The sequence below is a fragment of the Aristolochia californica genome, unplaced genomic scaffold (assembly GCF_029961685.1).
Source record: "Aristolochia californica isolate CCGP_79_NKW_82.1479 unplaced genomic scaffold, dmAriCali1.0.hap1 SCAF_12, whole genome shotgun sequence".
Lineage (NCBI taxonomy): Eukaryota > Viridiplantae > Streptophyta > Magnoliopsida > Piperales > Aristolochiaceae > Aristolochia > Aristolochia californica.
Genome location: NW_027181793.1, coordinates 26,211,958 through 26,225,668, shown reverse-complemented (window position 1 = coordinate 26,225,668; position 13,711 = coordinate 26,211,958). Strand labels below are relative to the sequence as shown.

At 39.0% G+C, this 13,711-nt stretch overlaps 2 protein-coding genes across 2 annotated transcripts; one reads left to right on the top strand and one right to left on the bottom strand.

The window, feature by feature from the left end:
- The first annotated feature begins 2,987 nt into the window (after nt 1-2,987).
- On the top strand, nt 2,988-7,329 carry LOC137947008 (cellulose synthase A catalytic subunit 9 [UDP-forming]-like). Its single transcript, XM_068793302.1, has 13 exons — nt 2,988-3,078; nt 3,165-3,360; nt 3,460-3,659; nt 3,727-3,820; nt 3,905-4,022; nt 4,131-4,397; nt 4,500-4,845; nt 4,964-5,227; nt 5,301-5,513; nt 5,625-5,838; nt 5,911-6,101; nt 6,183-6,536; nt 6,635-7,329. The coding sequence occupies exons 1-13, from the start codon at nt 3,004-3,006 to the stop codon at nt 7,214-7,216; spliced, it is 3,114 nt and encodes a 1,037-aa protein (XP_068649403.1). The 5' UTR covers nt 2,988-3,003; the 3' UTR covers nt 7,217-7,329.
- Nucleotides 7,330-7,853: 524 nt separating this feature from the next.
- LOC137946051 (AUGMIN subunit 8-like) lies at nt 7,854-13,470 on the bottom strand. The gene is made up of 6 exons (XM_068792221.1): nt 11,753-13,470; nt 11,464-11,583; nt 11,143-11,259; nt 10,864-10,953; nt 10,114-10,221; nt 7,854-8,241 (listed from the first exon to the last, which is right to left on the bottom strand). The coding sequence occupies exons 1-6, from the start codon at nt 13,061-13,063 to the stop codon at nt 8,167-8,169; spliced, it is 1,821 nt and encodes a 606-aa protein (XP_068648322.1). The 5' UTR covers nt 13,064-13,470; the 3' UTR covers nt 7,854-8,166.
- Between the last annotated feature and the right edge of the window lie 241 nt (nt 13,471-13,711).

Genomic DNA, 13,711 nt, shown 5'->3' with positions numbered 1-13,711 from the left:
CAAACAAAATGAATAATACTATCAACTAACCTAGTTGTAGTAATCAACTTGGACACTAAAGTTGGTTTTTCCTTTTTCCAGGCTCCACTCTTGCCACTGTTGCAATCACTTGACAATCATAATTTGTCTATCTCATAAATTGTATAAGATTACTAAGAATAAATTAGATGATTGAGTTAAACCTTTATTCCGATTACTAATAATTCTTTACAACAATGTGGCCAAATATGTTCCACCAAGTTAGATGCTGAGACAACATGGGGCCTATAGCACATATGCTCATGTTGACACTATTGTGGCTAAGCTTCTTTTATTATGACTACAAGATATAATTCATTGCTCCTTCAAAGTTAATGTATTGCAAGCTAAAATCACATGATATATATCATAGCTTATTGCATACTTTTTATTTCTATTATTGATTGGATGAGTACTTTAGTATGTATAATTTTTAAAATATTTTGATAATGATTTTAATCTTGAAGAAAAAAAAAAGACTATTTATTGAAGTGAGTCTCATTTAACATATCCTTCATATGTTAGATGAATTAATTCTTCATGCATGATTGAATTAGATAAATTACCCAATTTGACAAACTAAAAATAGGATTTACTATTTACAAATGTAATTTTCTTAAGATCCCATTTAGGAATAGAGAGGGGAAAATAGGAAAGAAAAATATAGCAAACAAAAATTAAATAATAAAAAGTTTAAATTCAAATTTTTGAACGAACAAATTCAATCTTATAATTATTTATTCTAGTTTGTGAAGAATTGACCCCAATGGGGTAGATGAAAAAAGATAACTTGTTTTACAAACACTAGTAATTTGACACATATATTTCAATAAAATGAGTATTCTTTGTAGAGCATGAAAAGAAAGATTATTGGAATATAAAAAATTGATTGAATTAGCCCTTAGCTCTGTTTGGGACAAAGAGAAAGACGAAAGAAGAATCTCAAGGAAAAAAGAGAAAGATAAATTACCCTAAATTAATTAAATAAACAAAAATAGAGTTGACAATTATTCCCCTTCAATTCACCTATTTGTAATTACCACCTTGGTTATATTAGAAGAACTTTCCCTTTTTTCGAGTTTTGCTATAGACAATATATATTGTCGTAATTACTAGACAATCATGTTTTTCTCTAACTCGTTAATTGTGTAAGATTCGTTAAGAATAAAATATCAAATGACAAAGTTAAACGTTAACTTTGAATACTCATCATTCTTTACAACAATATGTGGCCCAGTGTTTCGAAAAAGATAGATGCTGGAGCAACATGGTCCTCTGGTATAAATGTTGAAGTGGATTGTTAATTATTAGAAACTATGAGATAAAATTCTCTTTTTAAGTTAATGATCAATACAACTGTGTTGTAAAATTGTACTTTCAAAATCATGTGCTTCAAGCTAAAGTCACACACATGATATATGATATCTTAATGCAAAAATTTTCATTTCTTGTAATTAATTAGGTGAGGTCAATAATAGTTCTCATAATATTTTTGATGATGTAGATAATGATAATATTGGTGTTGATGTTGACTCTTGATGATGACAATGATGAAGAGTATGGTTTAATTAACATATCCTTCATATGTTTGTTGCATTAGACCTTTCCATATTGCTAGATGATCTAATTTACCCCATTTAAATAAATAAAAACTTTAATATCGGACCAAATAATTTATTTAATCATTCGTTTAGGAATAGGTAAAATTTTCAATTAGTCAATTGAAACTTGAAATCGATTATTCTGGTTCATAAGAACAAACTAAAAAGAAATAGAAACAAAAAAATTGGTAACTAAAATATTAAAATTCAATTGAATTAGTCTGAAGAATTATTTGGAAAGGAGGGGAAGTAAGCAAATGAATCATAGGAAAAACAACCAGTTGCCTTGAAAGAATTTTATAAACAAAAATGGAATGGTAAAATTTATATCATTTTAATTTACTAATTGTAGGAACCACCTTGGAAGTGAATATTTTCATTTTTTTGAGTTTCATTATGGACAATGTAGTAATAAATCGACAATATTCACGATCTACCCATCATGTAAGATTTTTTTAATAATAAAAATAAATAACTAAATGAGACAATCTATGACATGTTTCACAAAAAACATAGATACTTAGGTTGGGCAACATGAGCCTATCATAGATATGCCCATGTTAATGCTACTATAACAAACTTATAGGCTTAAATTTAAAAGATTGTTACAATAATATGTGGCTAAATACTTCAAAAGATTGTTACTATGGTTATATGAGTCTATTGTGTATACACTCCAATGATTAAATTTTTATTATACTTCACAAATATAATTCCGTTCGAGTTGATTATCAAGATAACTTTGCACTAAAATCTTACCTTCAAATTTACATATATTAAATTAAAGTCAATTATTGATATTGATAATGATGATGATGAAAACAACCATAAAGGTTAATTACTTATTAAAAGGTTGTGACTCATTTACATACCTTCCAGGATAATCATGTTAGAATTTGATGAATTTTGGTTCTTAGGCTAATCAAAATAAATTCTCTTGTTTAATGATAATGATGATGATGGCAATGATGTAGGTGGTTGAATAAAAGACACTACCTCATTTGTCATACTTTTAATTTTTTTTTATTTCGACCAAAGCACCCAGCAACGAATTGATATCAACTGATTCAGTAGGATAGAACGGATGATTTAAGAAATTATGGGGATTGTTTGGTAAGTATAGTGTAAATTACCTTTAACTTATTTGATTTCACGAAGCTCTTGGCAGAAGCGCGGGAAGTGCTAGGTGATATTTTCATGGTAGACTGCTTATACATTGCTTAAGGTGACGGCAATGGGGACTCTGCAACCAACCCATGAGACCCACATTAGGTGCCACACCCACAAGTGACGAGCTGACATTGTCTTCCTCAACCTCTCTACAAAACTCATTCACCCTTCATCCAACACTCTTGTTGCGGTCTCCGGCCTGCTATCGAGGAAGATGGAAGCAAGCGCCGGACTGGTAGCTGGTTCTCACAACCGGAATGAGCTCGTCGTCATTCATAGCCACGAAGAGGTGTGTCAACCATTTCCAGACTTGATCTTTGAGTAAGGAAGACCAATTTTTTTTTTTTTTTTGTAAATAATTTTTTCTGTGTGCAGCCCAAGCCACTGAAGTCACTGAATGGACAAGTCTGTGAGATATGTGGAGATGAGATCGGCCTCACGGCTGACGGCGATCTGTTTGTGGCATGTAATGAGTGTGGCTTCCCGGTCTGCCGGCCTTGTTACGAGTATGAAAGGAGAGAAGGCACCCAAGTATGTCCCCAGTGCAAGACTCGATATCAGCGTCTCAAAGGTATGCGAACAGAAACAACGCCATTGAAGGTTTTTTCGAGCTACGCTTCGCAGAACTGTCTATTGATTTTTCTTTTTCCTTTCTTGTTGTCTATTTGAGGGAGTCCAAGAGTGGAAGGAGATGAAGATGAAGAAGATGTCGATGACTTGGAGCACGAATTCAATATCGAAGACGAGAAGAATAAAGAGAAACATGTTGTGGACGCCATGCTTCATGGTAAGATGACTTATGGAAGGGGTCCTGATGATGAAGACAACCATCAATTCCCACCCATCATAACCAATGCAAGATCTCGCCCTGTAAGTGAAAATTGTCACATGATTAATATCTTCGTAAGTTTCAGAATAACACATGAAGAATCCACAGGTGAGCGGCGAGTTCCCGTTACCTAATCAGCATGGAGATCAACTATCATCTTCACTTCACCAACGTGTTCATCCCTATCCGGTGCCCGAGCCCGGTAACGATATCGAAATGAATCCTCCTATATGAATTGTTGGCAGATTTCATTGTTGAATGATGATTGAGATGTTGGGCTTTGCAGGAAGCGCTAGGTGGGATCAGAACGAAGAGACAGATTGGAAGGATAGGATGGATGAATGGAAGTCGAAGCAAGGATTTCTCGGGGCTGATCCAGAAGACGGAGAACCTGACATGTCCGTGTATGTTGACGAATTACCCTTTTGTTTTTCACTTTCTGAAGAAAAAATCCACAATTATTATCATTATCTGGAAGCTAAAAAATCTACGGTATTTGTGAAACTGTGAAGACTGGATGAAGCGAGGCAGCCATTATCGCGTAAAGTACCCATTGCATCAAGCAAGATTAACCCATACAGAATGGTGATTGTGATCCGATTAGTGGTTCTTGGCTTCTTCCTCCGCTACCGAATCTTACATCCAGTGCATGACGCCATTGGACTGTGGCTCACCTCCATCATCTGCGAAATATGGTTCGCTTTCTCCTGGATCCTGGATCAGTTCCCCAAGTGGTTTCCCATTGATCGTGAGACCTATCTCGATCGGCTCTCCCTAAGGTGTCACTCTTCTGCAAGAATCTGTTATCATCAATATCTTCTTGTTTTGCTTAAATAGGAAACCGGTTTTTAACTTCTTTGTGCTTTTATTTCAACGGGTAGATATGAAAGAGAAGGAGAGCCATCGATGCTTTGGCCTGTGGATATCTTTGTGAGTACAGTGGACCCTTTGAAGGAGCCCCCACTTGTTACAGCAAATACAGTGCTTTCCATTTTGGCCATGGATTACCCAGTTCATAATATCTCCTGCTATGTCTCGGATGATGGTGCCTCCATGCTCACATTTGAATCTCTTGCGGAAACATCCGAATTTGCTCGGAAATGGGTACCCTTCTGCAAGAAATTCAACATAGAGCCACGAGCACCAGAAATGTACTTCACTCTGAAAGTCGACTATCTCAAAGACAAGGTGCAGCCGACATTCGTCAAGGAGAGGCGCGCCATGAAGGTTCAGAATTCTTGTAGTTATTTCATATAAGCATGAAGTGAATTCCTGATAATAATTCTTATGCAGAAGAAGTGAAATTTTTACTGCTGTTGATTTCTTACAAACCGTTTTTCCACAGAGAGAATATGAAGAATTTAAAGTTCGAATCAATGCCTTGGTTGCTAAAGCCATGAAAGTTCCACCAGAAGGTTGGATCATGCAAGATGGAACTCCCTGGCCTGGTAACAACACTCGAGACCACCCTGGCATGATCCAGGTCTTTTTGGGTCACAGTGGAGGTCATGACACTGAAGGGAGCGAGCTCCCTCGACTTGTTTATGTTTCCAGAGAGAAACGACCTGGATTTCAGCATCACAAAAAGGCCGGTGCCATGAACTCTCTGGTAAAGCCATCATACACCTTTTCTGAGAAGTAAACGATTCATGACTCAGAAGTACCAAGTCACGATTTTGCAGGTCCGCGTTTCCGCAGTTCTCACAAATGCTCCTTTCATGCTGAACTTGGATTGCGATCACTATGTGAACAACAGCAAGGCCGTCCGGGAAGCTATGTGTTTCTTGATGGATCCGCAGGTAGGCAGAAAAGTTTGCTATGTCCAGTTCCCTCAGAGATTTGATGGCATTGATAGGAACGATCGATACGCCAACAGGAACACCGTCTTCTTTGATGTAAGCCTGCCTTAACCTTTAGTACAATTCGCATGATGGAGACAAATTACTTCAAATTGGAGGTATCAATGGAGCTGGAAGCTCATCTGCTTGAATTTCTGGGCCTTGCAGATCAACATGAAGGGATTAGATGGGATCCAAGGTCCAGTATATGTGGGTACTGGTTGTGTATTTAGGAGGCAGGCTCTCTATGGCTATGAACCTCCCAAGGGACCCAAGCGTCCAAAGATGGTGAGCTGTGACTGCTGTCCATGTTTTGGGCGCCGCAAGAACCTCCCCAAGTATCGCAAAGATGGTGTAAACGGCGGGGAATCGACTGTTCCAGGTTTGGTTTTGACTTGATCTGTTGATTCTGTCCAAATAAGAACCCATCGACTAAGAAGAGTTTCCTTTTCAGATGATGACAAAGAGCTGCTCATGTCGCAAATGAATTTTGAGAAAAGATTTGGACAATCGGCGGTGTTCGTGACTTCGACGTTGATGGAGCAAGGTGGAGTGCCGCCTTCGTCGAGTCCGGCAGCTCTGCTCAAAGAAGCCATTCATGTCATCAGTTGTGGTTATGAAGACAAGACGGCATGGGGAATTGAGGTGAGAATTAAACTAATCCCACATTCATTAAGCAATGAGGGAAGATGGAAATGGCTGACTGGGGTAGTTGAGTGTTTGCAGTTGGGGTGGATTTATGGTTCAATTACAGAGGATATCCTGACGGGATTCAAGATGCACTGTCGGGGATGGAGATCGATCTACTGCATGCCAAAGAGGCCGGCATTCAAGGGTTCCGCCCCCATCAACCTCTCCGACCGTCTCAACCAGGTGCTTCGGTGGGCTCTTGGATCCGTTGAGATCTTCTTCAGTCGTCACAGCCCTGTGTGGTACGGTGTCAAGAGCGGGCATCTTAAGTGGCTGGAGCGCTTCGCCTACATCAACACCACTGTCTATCCCTTCACCTCTCTTCCTCTCCTCGCCTACTGTAGCCTCCCGGCCATCTGTCTTCTCACCGGAAAATTCATCATGCCGACGGTAAACCAGACCCTGATTAATCAACCCAGACAGCAAATCGATTTAATGAAGACCAACAGCGATACCCTTGTTAACATTGTTTTCGGATGGTCAAACAGATAAGCACATTCGCGGGGCTATTCTTCATCGCGTTGTTTATCTCAATCTTCGCCACCGGCATTTTGGAGCTCAGATGGAGCGGAGTAAGCATCGAAGAATGGTGGAGGAACGAACAATTCTGGGTCATCGGTGGCGTCTCTGCGCACTTCTTCGCAGTGGTGCAAGGCTTGCTAAAAATCCTGGCCGGAATCGATACCAACTTCACCGTGACCTCCAAGGCCTCAGACGACGAGGATTTTGCAGAGCTCTACGCCTTCAAGTGGACCACCCTGCTCATCCCTCCCACAACCCTGCTGATAATCAACCTGGTCGGCGTCGTGGCCGGAATTTCCGACGCCATCAACAACGGGTACCAGTCATGGGGTCCGCTGTTCGGAAAACTCTTCTTTGCCTTCTGGGTGATCGTCCATTTGTATCCGTTCCTCAAGGGTCTGATGGGGCGGCAGAACCGGACACCCACCATCGTCGTCATTTGGTCTGTGCTGCTGGCGTCCATCTTCTCGCTGCTCTGGGTGAGGATCGACCCCTTCGTGCTGAAAACAAAGGGTCCGGACGTCAGGCAATGTGGACTCAATTGCTGAAACTCTTTTACTGATTATTTATAGAATGGATTGACAGAAAAGGAGAAAATAACGCAGTTAAAAAATTTGTAATATAGTGCGTGTGTATTAAATTTTTTGAAGTTTCTGCGCAATCCATCTGAGGGCGTGTTTTATCCAGAGAGTTTTGTGAAAGAACGAAGACAATGCTCCAAGCAAATAAGTCCAAATCAGATTCTCTCTTTCTTTCTAGAAAATCAAACAAAAACAAAGATCACAACCACCACCACCACCATGAAATTGTCTTTCAAATTCCACGGAGTTAGACGAAATTCATGCATTCCCCCCCTCAACGCTTTATTTATGACCAAATTTTAAATAAAAAATTATAGTCAACAACAATAACAACAAGAGCAACACCAACTGCAATTGGTTGCATTGAACGCAATAAAAGGAAGAATGTTGATCTTTACTCCTCTTAGAGATGTAAATAGCCGTGAGATACGAAGTTTCATCAGTGGAAAATCAGAACGAAGGAGATGAAAGGCTGAAAGAACGGAAGTTTTTGAAGTTCTTGGTGGTGCTATTAAGTGAAGAATACAATAACTTTGGCAGTAGAAGGTCGATGTCTCTAGTTTTAAGAAGAGTGAATACCTCACTCAATAGCTGTGTAATCTGATATGCTTCTTTCCTTCCTCTCTTTTCTTTGCATTTTCTTTTCACAGAGTTATACAAAAATTACAGGGAAAATGGATAGAGCTCAGAGCTCCCTTCTCTTAAAAAAAAAAAGAAATAAGAAATAAAATAAAATAAAAACAAAAAAAATGGAAAAACAATGATGACCACAAGTAGATCCACCTGCCATTACAAGGTTAAATTTGCAGTCATTATGCCACATGGGGCAGGTACATCATTACCTCCACGGAAGATGTAAAATGGCAGGTAATTTGCTGCAGTGGAGCATCTTCCGATAGGTCGAGCTATTAGTTGACTTAGATAGGAAGCTCCCACAATCCATAGCTGGTTTTCAGTTGTATCAGATGAGCTCTAAGGCTGGATTCCTCGACCTGCATTTAAGCAAAAAATCAGCATAGAAACATGCTAAAAAGGAATTTCAAAACTAACATTTCACAAATTGGAAGGGCTATGTTAGAGTTTATTAAGCATTGTCTGCATAAATATCTATCTCAAGGGTTAAAAGTTCCAGCCATCATTCTTAAACTCGGCTGAAAAGGTTAACATGATAATTTTTAGCTTTGAAGATTTCCTCTGTTACTCAAAGCTTGCATTTGTCAGGATATCCAGAAACAAATATCCTAGAGTAGTCATATTGAATTATTTCAACATTCAAGAGTTACAGGAAAATCTCATTTTTAGGCTCAACTGCAGAGACTAATATGATCTTTCTTTAGCTTTGAATGCTTCATCTTCCACTCAAAGCATGCAATTATCAGGATATCCAGCCCTTTGCTCTGGAAGTATCTGAATCTTGACCATAGAAAAAAGATCACCCTTTCCAAGATCTGGTTTTGCAGCAGCAATAAGAAGGGCAAGACTGGTAATAGGAAAACGATCCTATACGATACGAAGATCAGACACTATACTATCAGTGGTCCTTTAATTTGAAAAGTTCTAAAATATGGATGATGTGTCCATTTAGTTTTTTCAGTGACTTATTTCTATTATCCATGAGATTTATGGTGAAGGAACAAATTCCTGTAATCAGGGGGAGTACACAGTGTCCACCTTCCCTTGACCTTCATTCAGTTTGAGACCTGTGATCATTGATCAAGAAATGTAAAATTGAAGTCTTCATCAGGACCCAGTATTACTTCAGTTTCTACAATTATGAGTTCACAACAATTGAACTGAAAAACCCAGTACTTATCTGATTAAATTCATTAAAGCTATTAACACACCTTTTTAAAAAATAGCCTCTTCATTAGACATCACAGGACTTTCTTAGTTCATGTTATAACTGACATGGTCTTGCAGTCTTCCAGCAGAGTTTGAGAAGAACAATAAAGAAGAACTGTAGAGTTTCAAATTGACAGTAGGAACATACAACCCTAAAATATGACAAAAAATAAAAAAAACTAAGAAAAATAAAACGACTAAGAGAACCATTTGCTCAATTCTTGGGTCATTTTTTTATTTCTACACTTTTACAGGGTAAAGCATTCATGTAGCTTTGTTTTTTTAGTGTCGATCACCACATAATCCCCCCTTGGTCAGACTTGAACTCAAGACCTCACACTCCACAGAGCCAAGGGCCCAATGCCACTACATGGATTTACAGTTCAGCCAACTCTTTTATACTGTCATCACCTATTGTTTTATTACCTGTGGTATATAATTATAGAGTGTGAACTTCAGAAGCAAATCCGATGTAACTGTTTCATTCTATTTATTTCTTGTCGTTTTAAATTTTCAAAAATATCTGAAATTATGCATTTGTAACATTAACATTAATCAATTTATAACGGAATGTTAAACATTCAGGTGCATATTTTTTAGTTTACAGTATTAAATCTCCACATTTGACTAACCAGAAAACAACTAAAGCTTAATAATTTAAGCATCAAGAGGTACACAACTTCTGGCAGTATAACATCAGAGAAACTGATTTATTTTGGTTTTGGATTTTATTTTTATTTAAAATATTTCCTAATTGTATTCCTTAAAAGAGTAAACACAAAAAAAAATTCTAAAGGTTTTGAAGGCATCAGTTCATTTTCTTCACCCCATCATTCTACTTGAAAAAATAGGTCCCCACAGAAATGAAGAGCTCTTACTTTTTATTCTACTACCATAAAAAAAAACAATGACTTGAACGAAAACTAACTCAAATCTTAAGCATGGCATTTTTTTTTATTTTTCCTTTATCATTAAATGAGTTCAATGAAGATGTCTGCAAATGAAACTATTCCACATTTAACCTGCTTTGTAACTGTTGAAGCTAACAAGTTTCCACATTCACCAAGCATGGCTCCCTCCCGTGCCACAGCCTTAGCAAGTTCAGAAACCAAGGAGTTCATCTTCTCCACCTAACAAGCATTAATAGAAGTTTCATTATAGAAGCCAAAATCTAAAATTTGAAGCTACTGATACTTGAGAAGGTTCCATTTTGAATCACCCACTTGTACAGCATGTTTCGTTCAGATTCCAGAAAGGCTAGGCAATCCTTAGTTTACTAAAAGTACATTAATTGTCAACAAACAACAAGACTGACAATTCAGCTAATAGAGTTCATAGAATATTTTACATTATCTTCAATTAGTAACAAGATTATTCAATTGAGAAACATGATGGGGGAAGAAAATTCAGCCAAAGGCTGGAAAAGACAAACAAGTGCAATGTGGAAAACATGTGAACAGTTGATTCTTTCAAGGACTACAAAATGAAGGCAATCATATGCTTATTATACTATGGGAGTCCATAGAAAGTAAGCAATACCAAAAGAAACATAATTGAGGCTCTCCACGAACAAATACTCTGTAGGCTTGATCAGCAAAATACGTATATCAATTGCTTAGAGACAATACAGTCTAAGAAAACTTCGATTATTACATTTTTTGTTTTTGATAAGAACTTTAATTATCACTTGGAACATACAAGAAGAAAAATTACACAAGAAAATGGTTAAGGAAATGTCAAGATGTGCCAGATAAGCAAAATTAGTATCTCACCCTCAATAATAAAAAACAGATCGAAGAACCCATAGCTTGCATAACATCAACGGCTGAACTAACAGCATCCTTCACCATCTGCACATCTGCCTGAAGAAGCATGGATTTTTATTTTTATTTATTTTTTAAGAGTAAAGATGTGAAAGAATGATGGAGTAAATTAGTTGTAATCTTTCTTTTATTACAGTTTATAAACAACATCTTTCCATAGAGAAAATTTTAATTAAAAAATAAAAATTAAAGCATTTCACCTCACACTAGCAACCATTAGACACTTACTTTTGCCCCACCAGTCACAGGAAGTCGGAGAGTGCACGCTTCCAATGCTTCTGTTGCCCCAGCAAGAGAGATCAAATGCTCTCTATCCATTAGAGCCCATTCATCAAGATAGGTAATCTGATGGAATCAAACAGTGATAAAGACAGAAAATTCAGTTCCTAAAGCATCTAGGATAATGGAGTGGTTTAAAATGGCAGCCAATTAGATTTCCATAGTATAATTTTCAAAAAGATTGTGGATAACCTAATTCCTATAAAACTGATAGTATGTCTGAAATTAGTATACCCATGCTCGAGAGAAAAAAGTAAAAAAGTATCTTACTTGTTCTTTTAGAATTGAGTCCAACTTCATATTCTGTCTGAGTTGTTGGAGGGCAATCCTTCCCATAGTGGCAGAATCCCATAATTCTGAAGTAGCATTCCAGACATTATACAGAAGATCCTGTTTCACAGGGATTATGTGAAAAGATCAAGCACAAATCTATGTTTGAAACTTCTTTTGTTGAACTTTAGTAAAGAACAAAAAGACCAAAGATGACCCTGAAATTCAATCATATGATGTCTACCCAAAAAGAAAAATTAAAACCTTCACAACGTTGCCTGAACCTGACCTGTGCCATTATGCTCTGGATAGCCAGTGTTGTATCTGCCCGTGCATTAAGAAATCGCCACTGCAAGTATCTATTGTACAACAATCTAAGCTGATGAGTATCTTCAATTTGGTTTCTACCCTTTTTCCCCTTCCTAATGTCAGCAGTAAAATTCAAAACAGATGCTGAACTGATGGATCGACCAACCATAGAGTTTGCTGAGGTAAAGGGAGAGGATGGCCTTGTCCTACATGGGCTCTGGCTTCCCCTAGAGAAAGTAGGAGATGTCAATGTGACCTTGGTCGGTGAAGGAGGGAGGTGGAGTGCAGGAAGTGGTGAAGACTGAGTCCTAGTTGCACGAATTGTTGAAGAACCCAGTTCTGATGATCCCAATGAAAGTAGCTTGTTGGGTACACTCGTTCTTGACAAGGATGGATCACCAATGGAACAGTTTTCGTATTCCATTCTTTCACTTGCTTCCAAAGAAATTTGCCTTGACACATCGCTGCTAGACTTCTGCAAGTTTCTGATTGTAGCATCTGAGGCAACAGGTTTCCGGACAGGGGACAACCCCCGTGTTGGAAACGGCAAAGAACTCCTGGAAGCTTTGTCTGTGATATCCACACTTTTGTTTAAGGCACTCGCAGCAACTTTCCCATTCACTCTGCTCGGCCATCTGTACTGATCCACTAGCTTTGTATGCGAATTTTCAAAGGGTTTTGAATTTTCTGTTTGATCTGAGGCATTCTTCCCTCTAAGTGGCGTCCTCTTTCTCTCAGGGGTAACCTTCCTGGGGCTTTCGGCCTGCCTATGTGCTACATTGGCAGACGGCCTCAATGTGTGGTCACTTACCGGTCTTTCCTTCTTTGTAACAGGAAGAGAGAACGTATCCGACTGGAAAGACACACTCAAACTGCGCATGGAAGGCCACAAGCCCTCCGGAGTCCGCCCTGCGATCGGCCTCCTGGAGGAGATTTGCATCTCTGCTGCCGAATCCTTTACAGGTGTGGTGGGCCTTGAAGGATACGAAGGTGCCAAGGCCCTTGAAGGGGTCAACGGAGACGAAGGCCTCGATGGGGGTGACGGTGTGGAAGGTCGTCTCCGGTCGGCCGACTGAGCCCGTTTGGAAACCGAGAGTTCGGGTGCGGTGCCACCTCGAATGAAACTGGGAGACGGGAACCGCCTGGCTGCCGAGACAGACGTTGATGTGAGTCCAGACATGTACCTGGATGAGATTTCTTTGGCCCTGGGCTTGCGAGAAATGGCCGCATTGTTCTTCCCCGATAGTCCCAATGGCGTTTTGGGAAGCTCTTCTGTCTCAGACACATCCATCCAAGCGGCACAAATCAGGCCATTGGGAGCCTCCAATCACAAATTTACAACAACGAGGACGACATTCATCTACGCTGTTAGAAACACACGCCTTCACAGTTCGACAGGAAGATCACCTACTCCTGTACGACTCTGTCCCGCAGAAAAACTCAACAGTGAGAGAACACTCTTTACACAGACAAATGACAATTGAAGGAAAATGAAAGACAGACATTTTCAGAAAAAAATAAAAAAAAGGGGGAAAGGATCCCAGTTTTTCCGAGGATAAATTGTGGATACATAGAACTTCACCAATAAACAATGACGGACTCAACGATACAAGGAATGGGTCAATCAGTCTCCGTCCTGAAAGCGCCAAATCCAGGTAGATCACGGCAAGGAAATGAAGACAGTGAAATGGGACTCATGTAGAAGGAAAACATCCGAGGAATGGAAGTAGAGGTTCAGAAAGGCGGAGGGAGGGAGGGAGGGAGCGAGTACATGCATTAAAGACATCATCCGTTAAATGACAAACAAATACGTTGGGAAACCGTTGGATGACGAGACGGGAAACAGCTTAGGAATCTCAGTTACGCCGGTAAGAAGGCGGTGCGCAGGATAACAGCCAAAAGTAGGTGTATGATAAGAGAGATTCCCCCTTATTTTGAG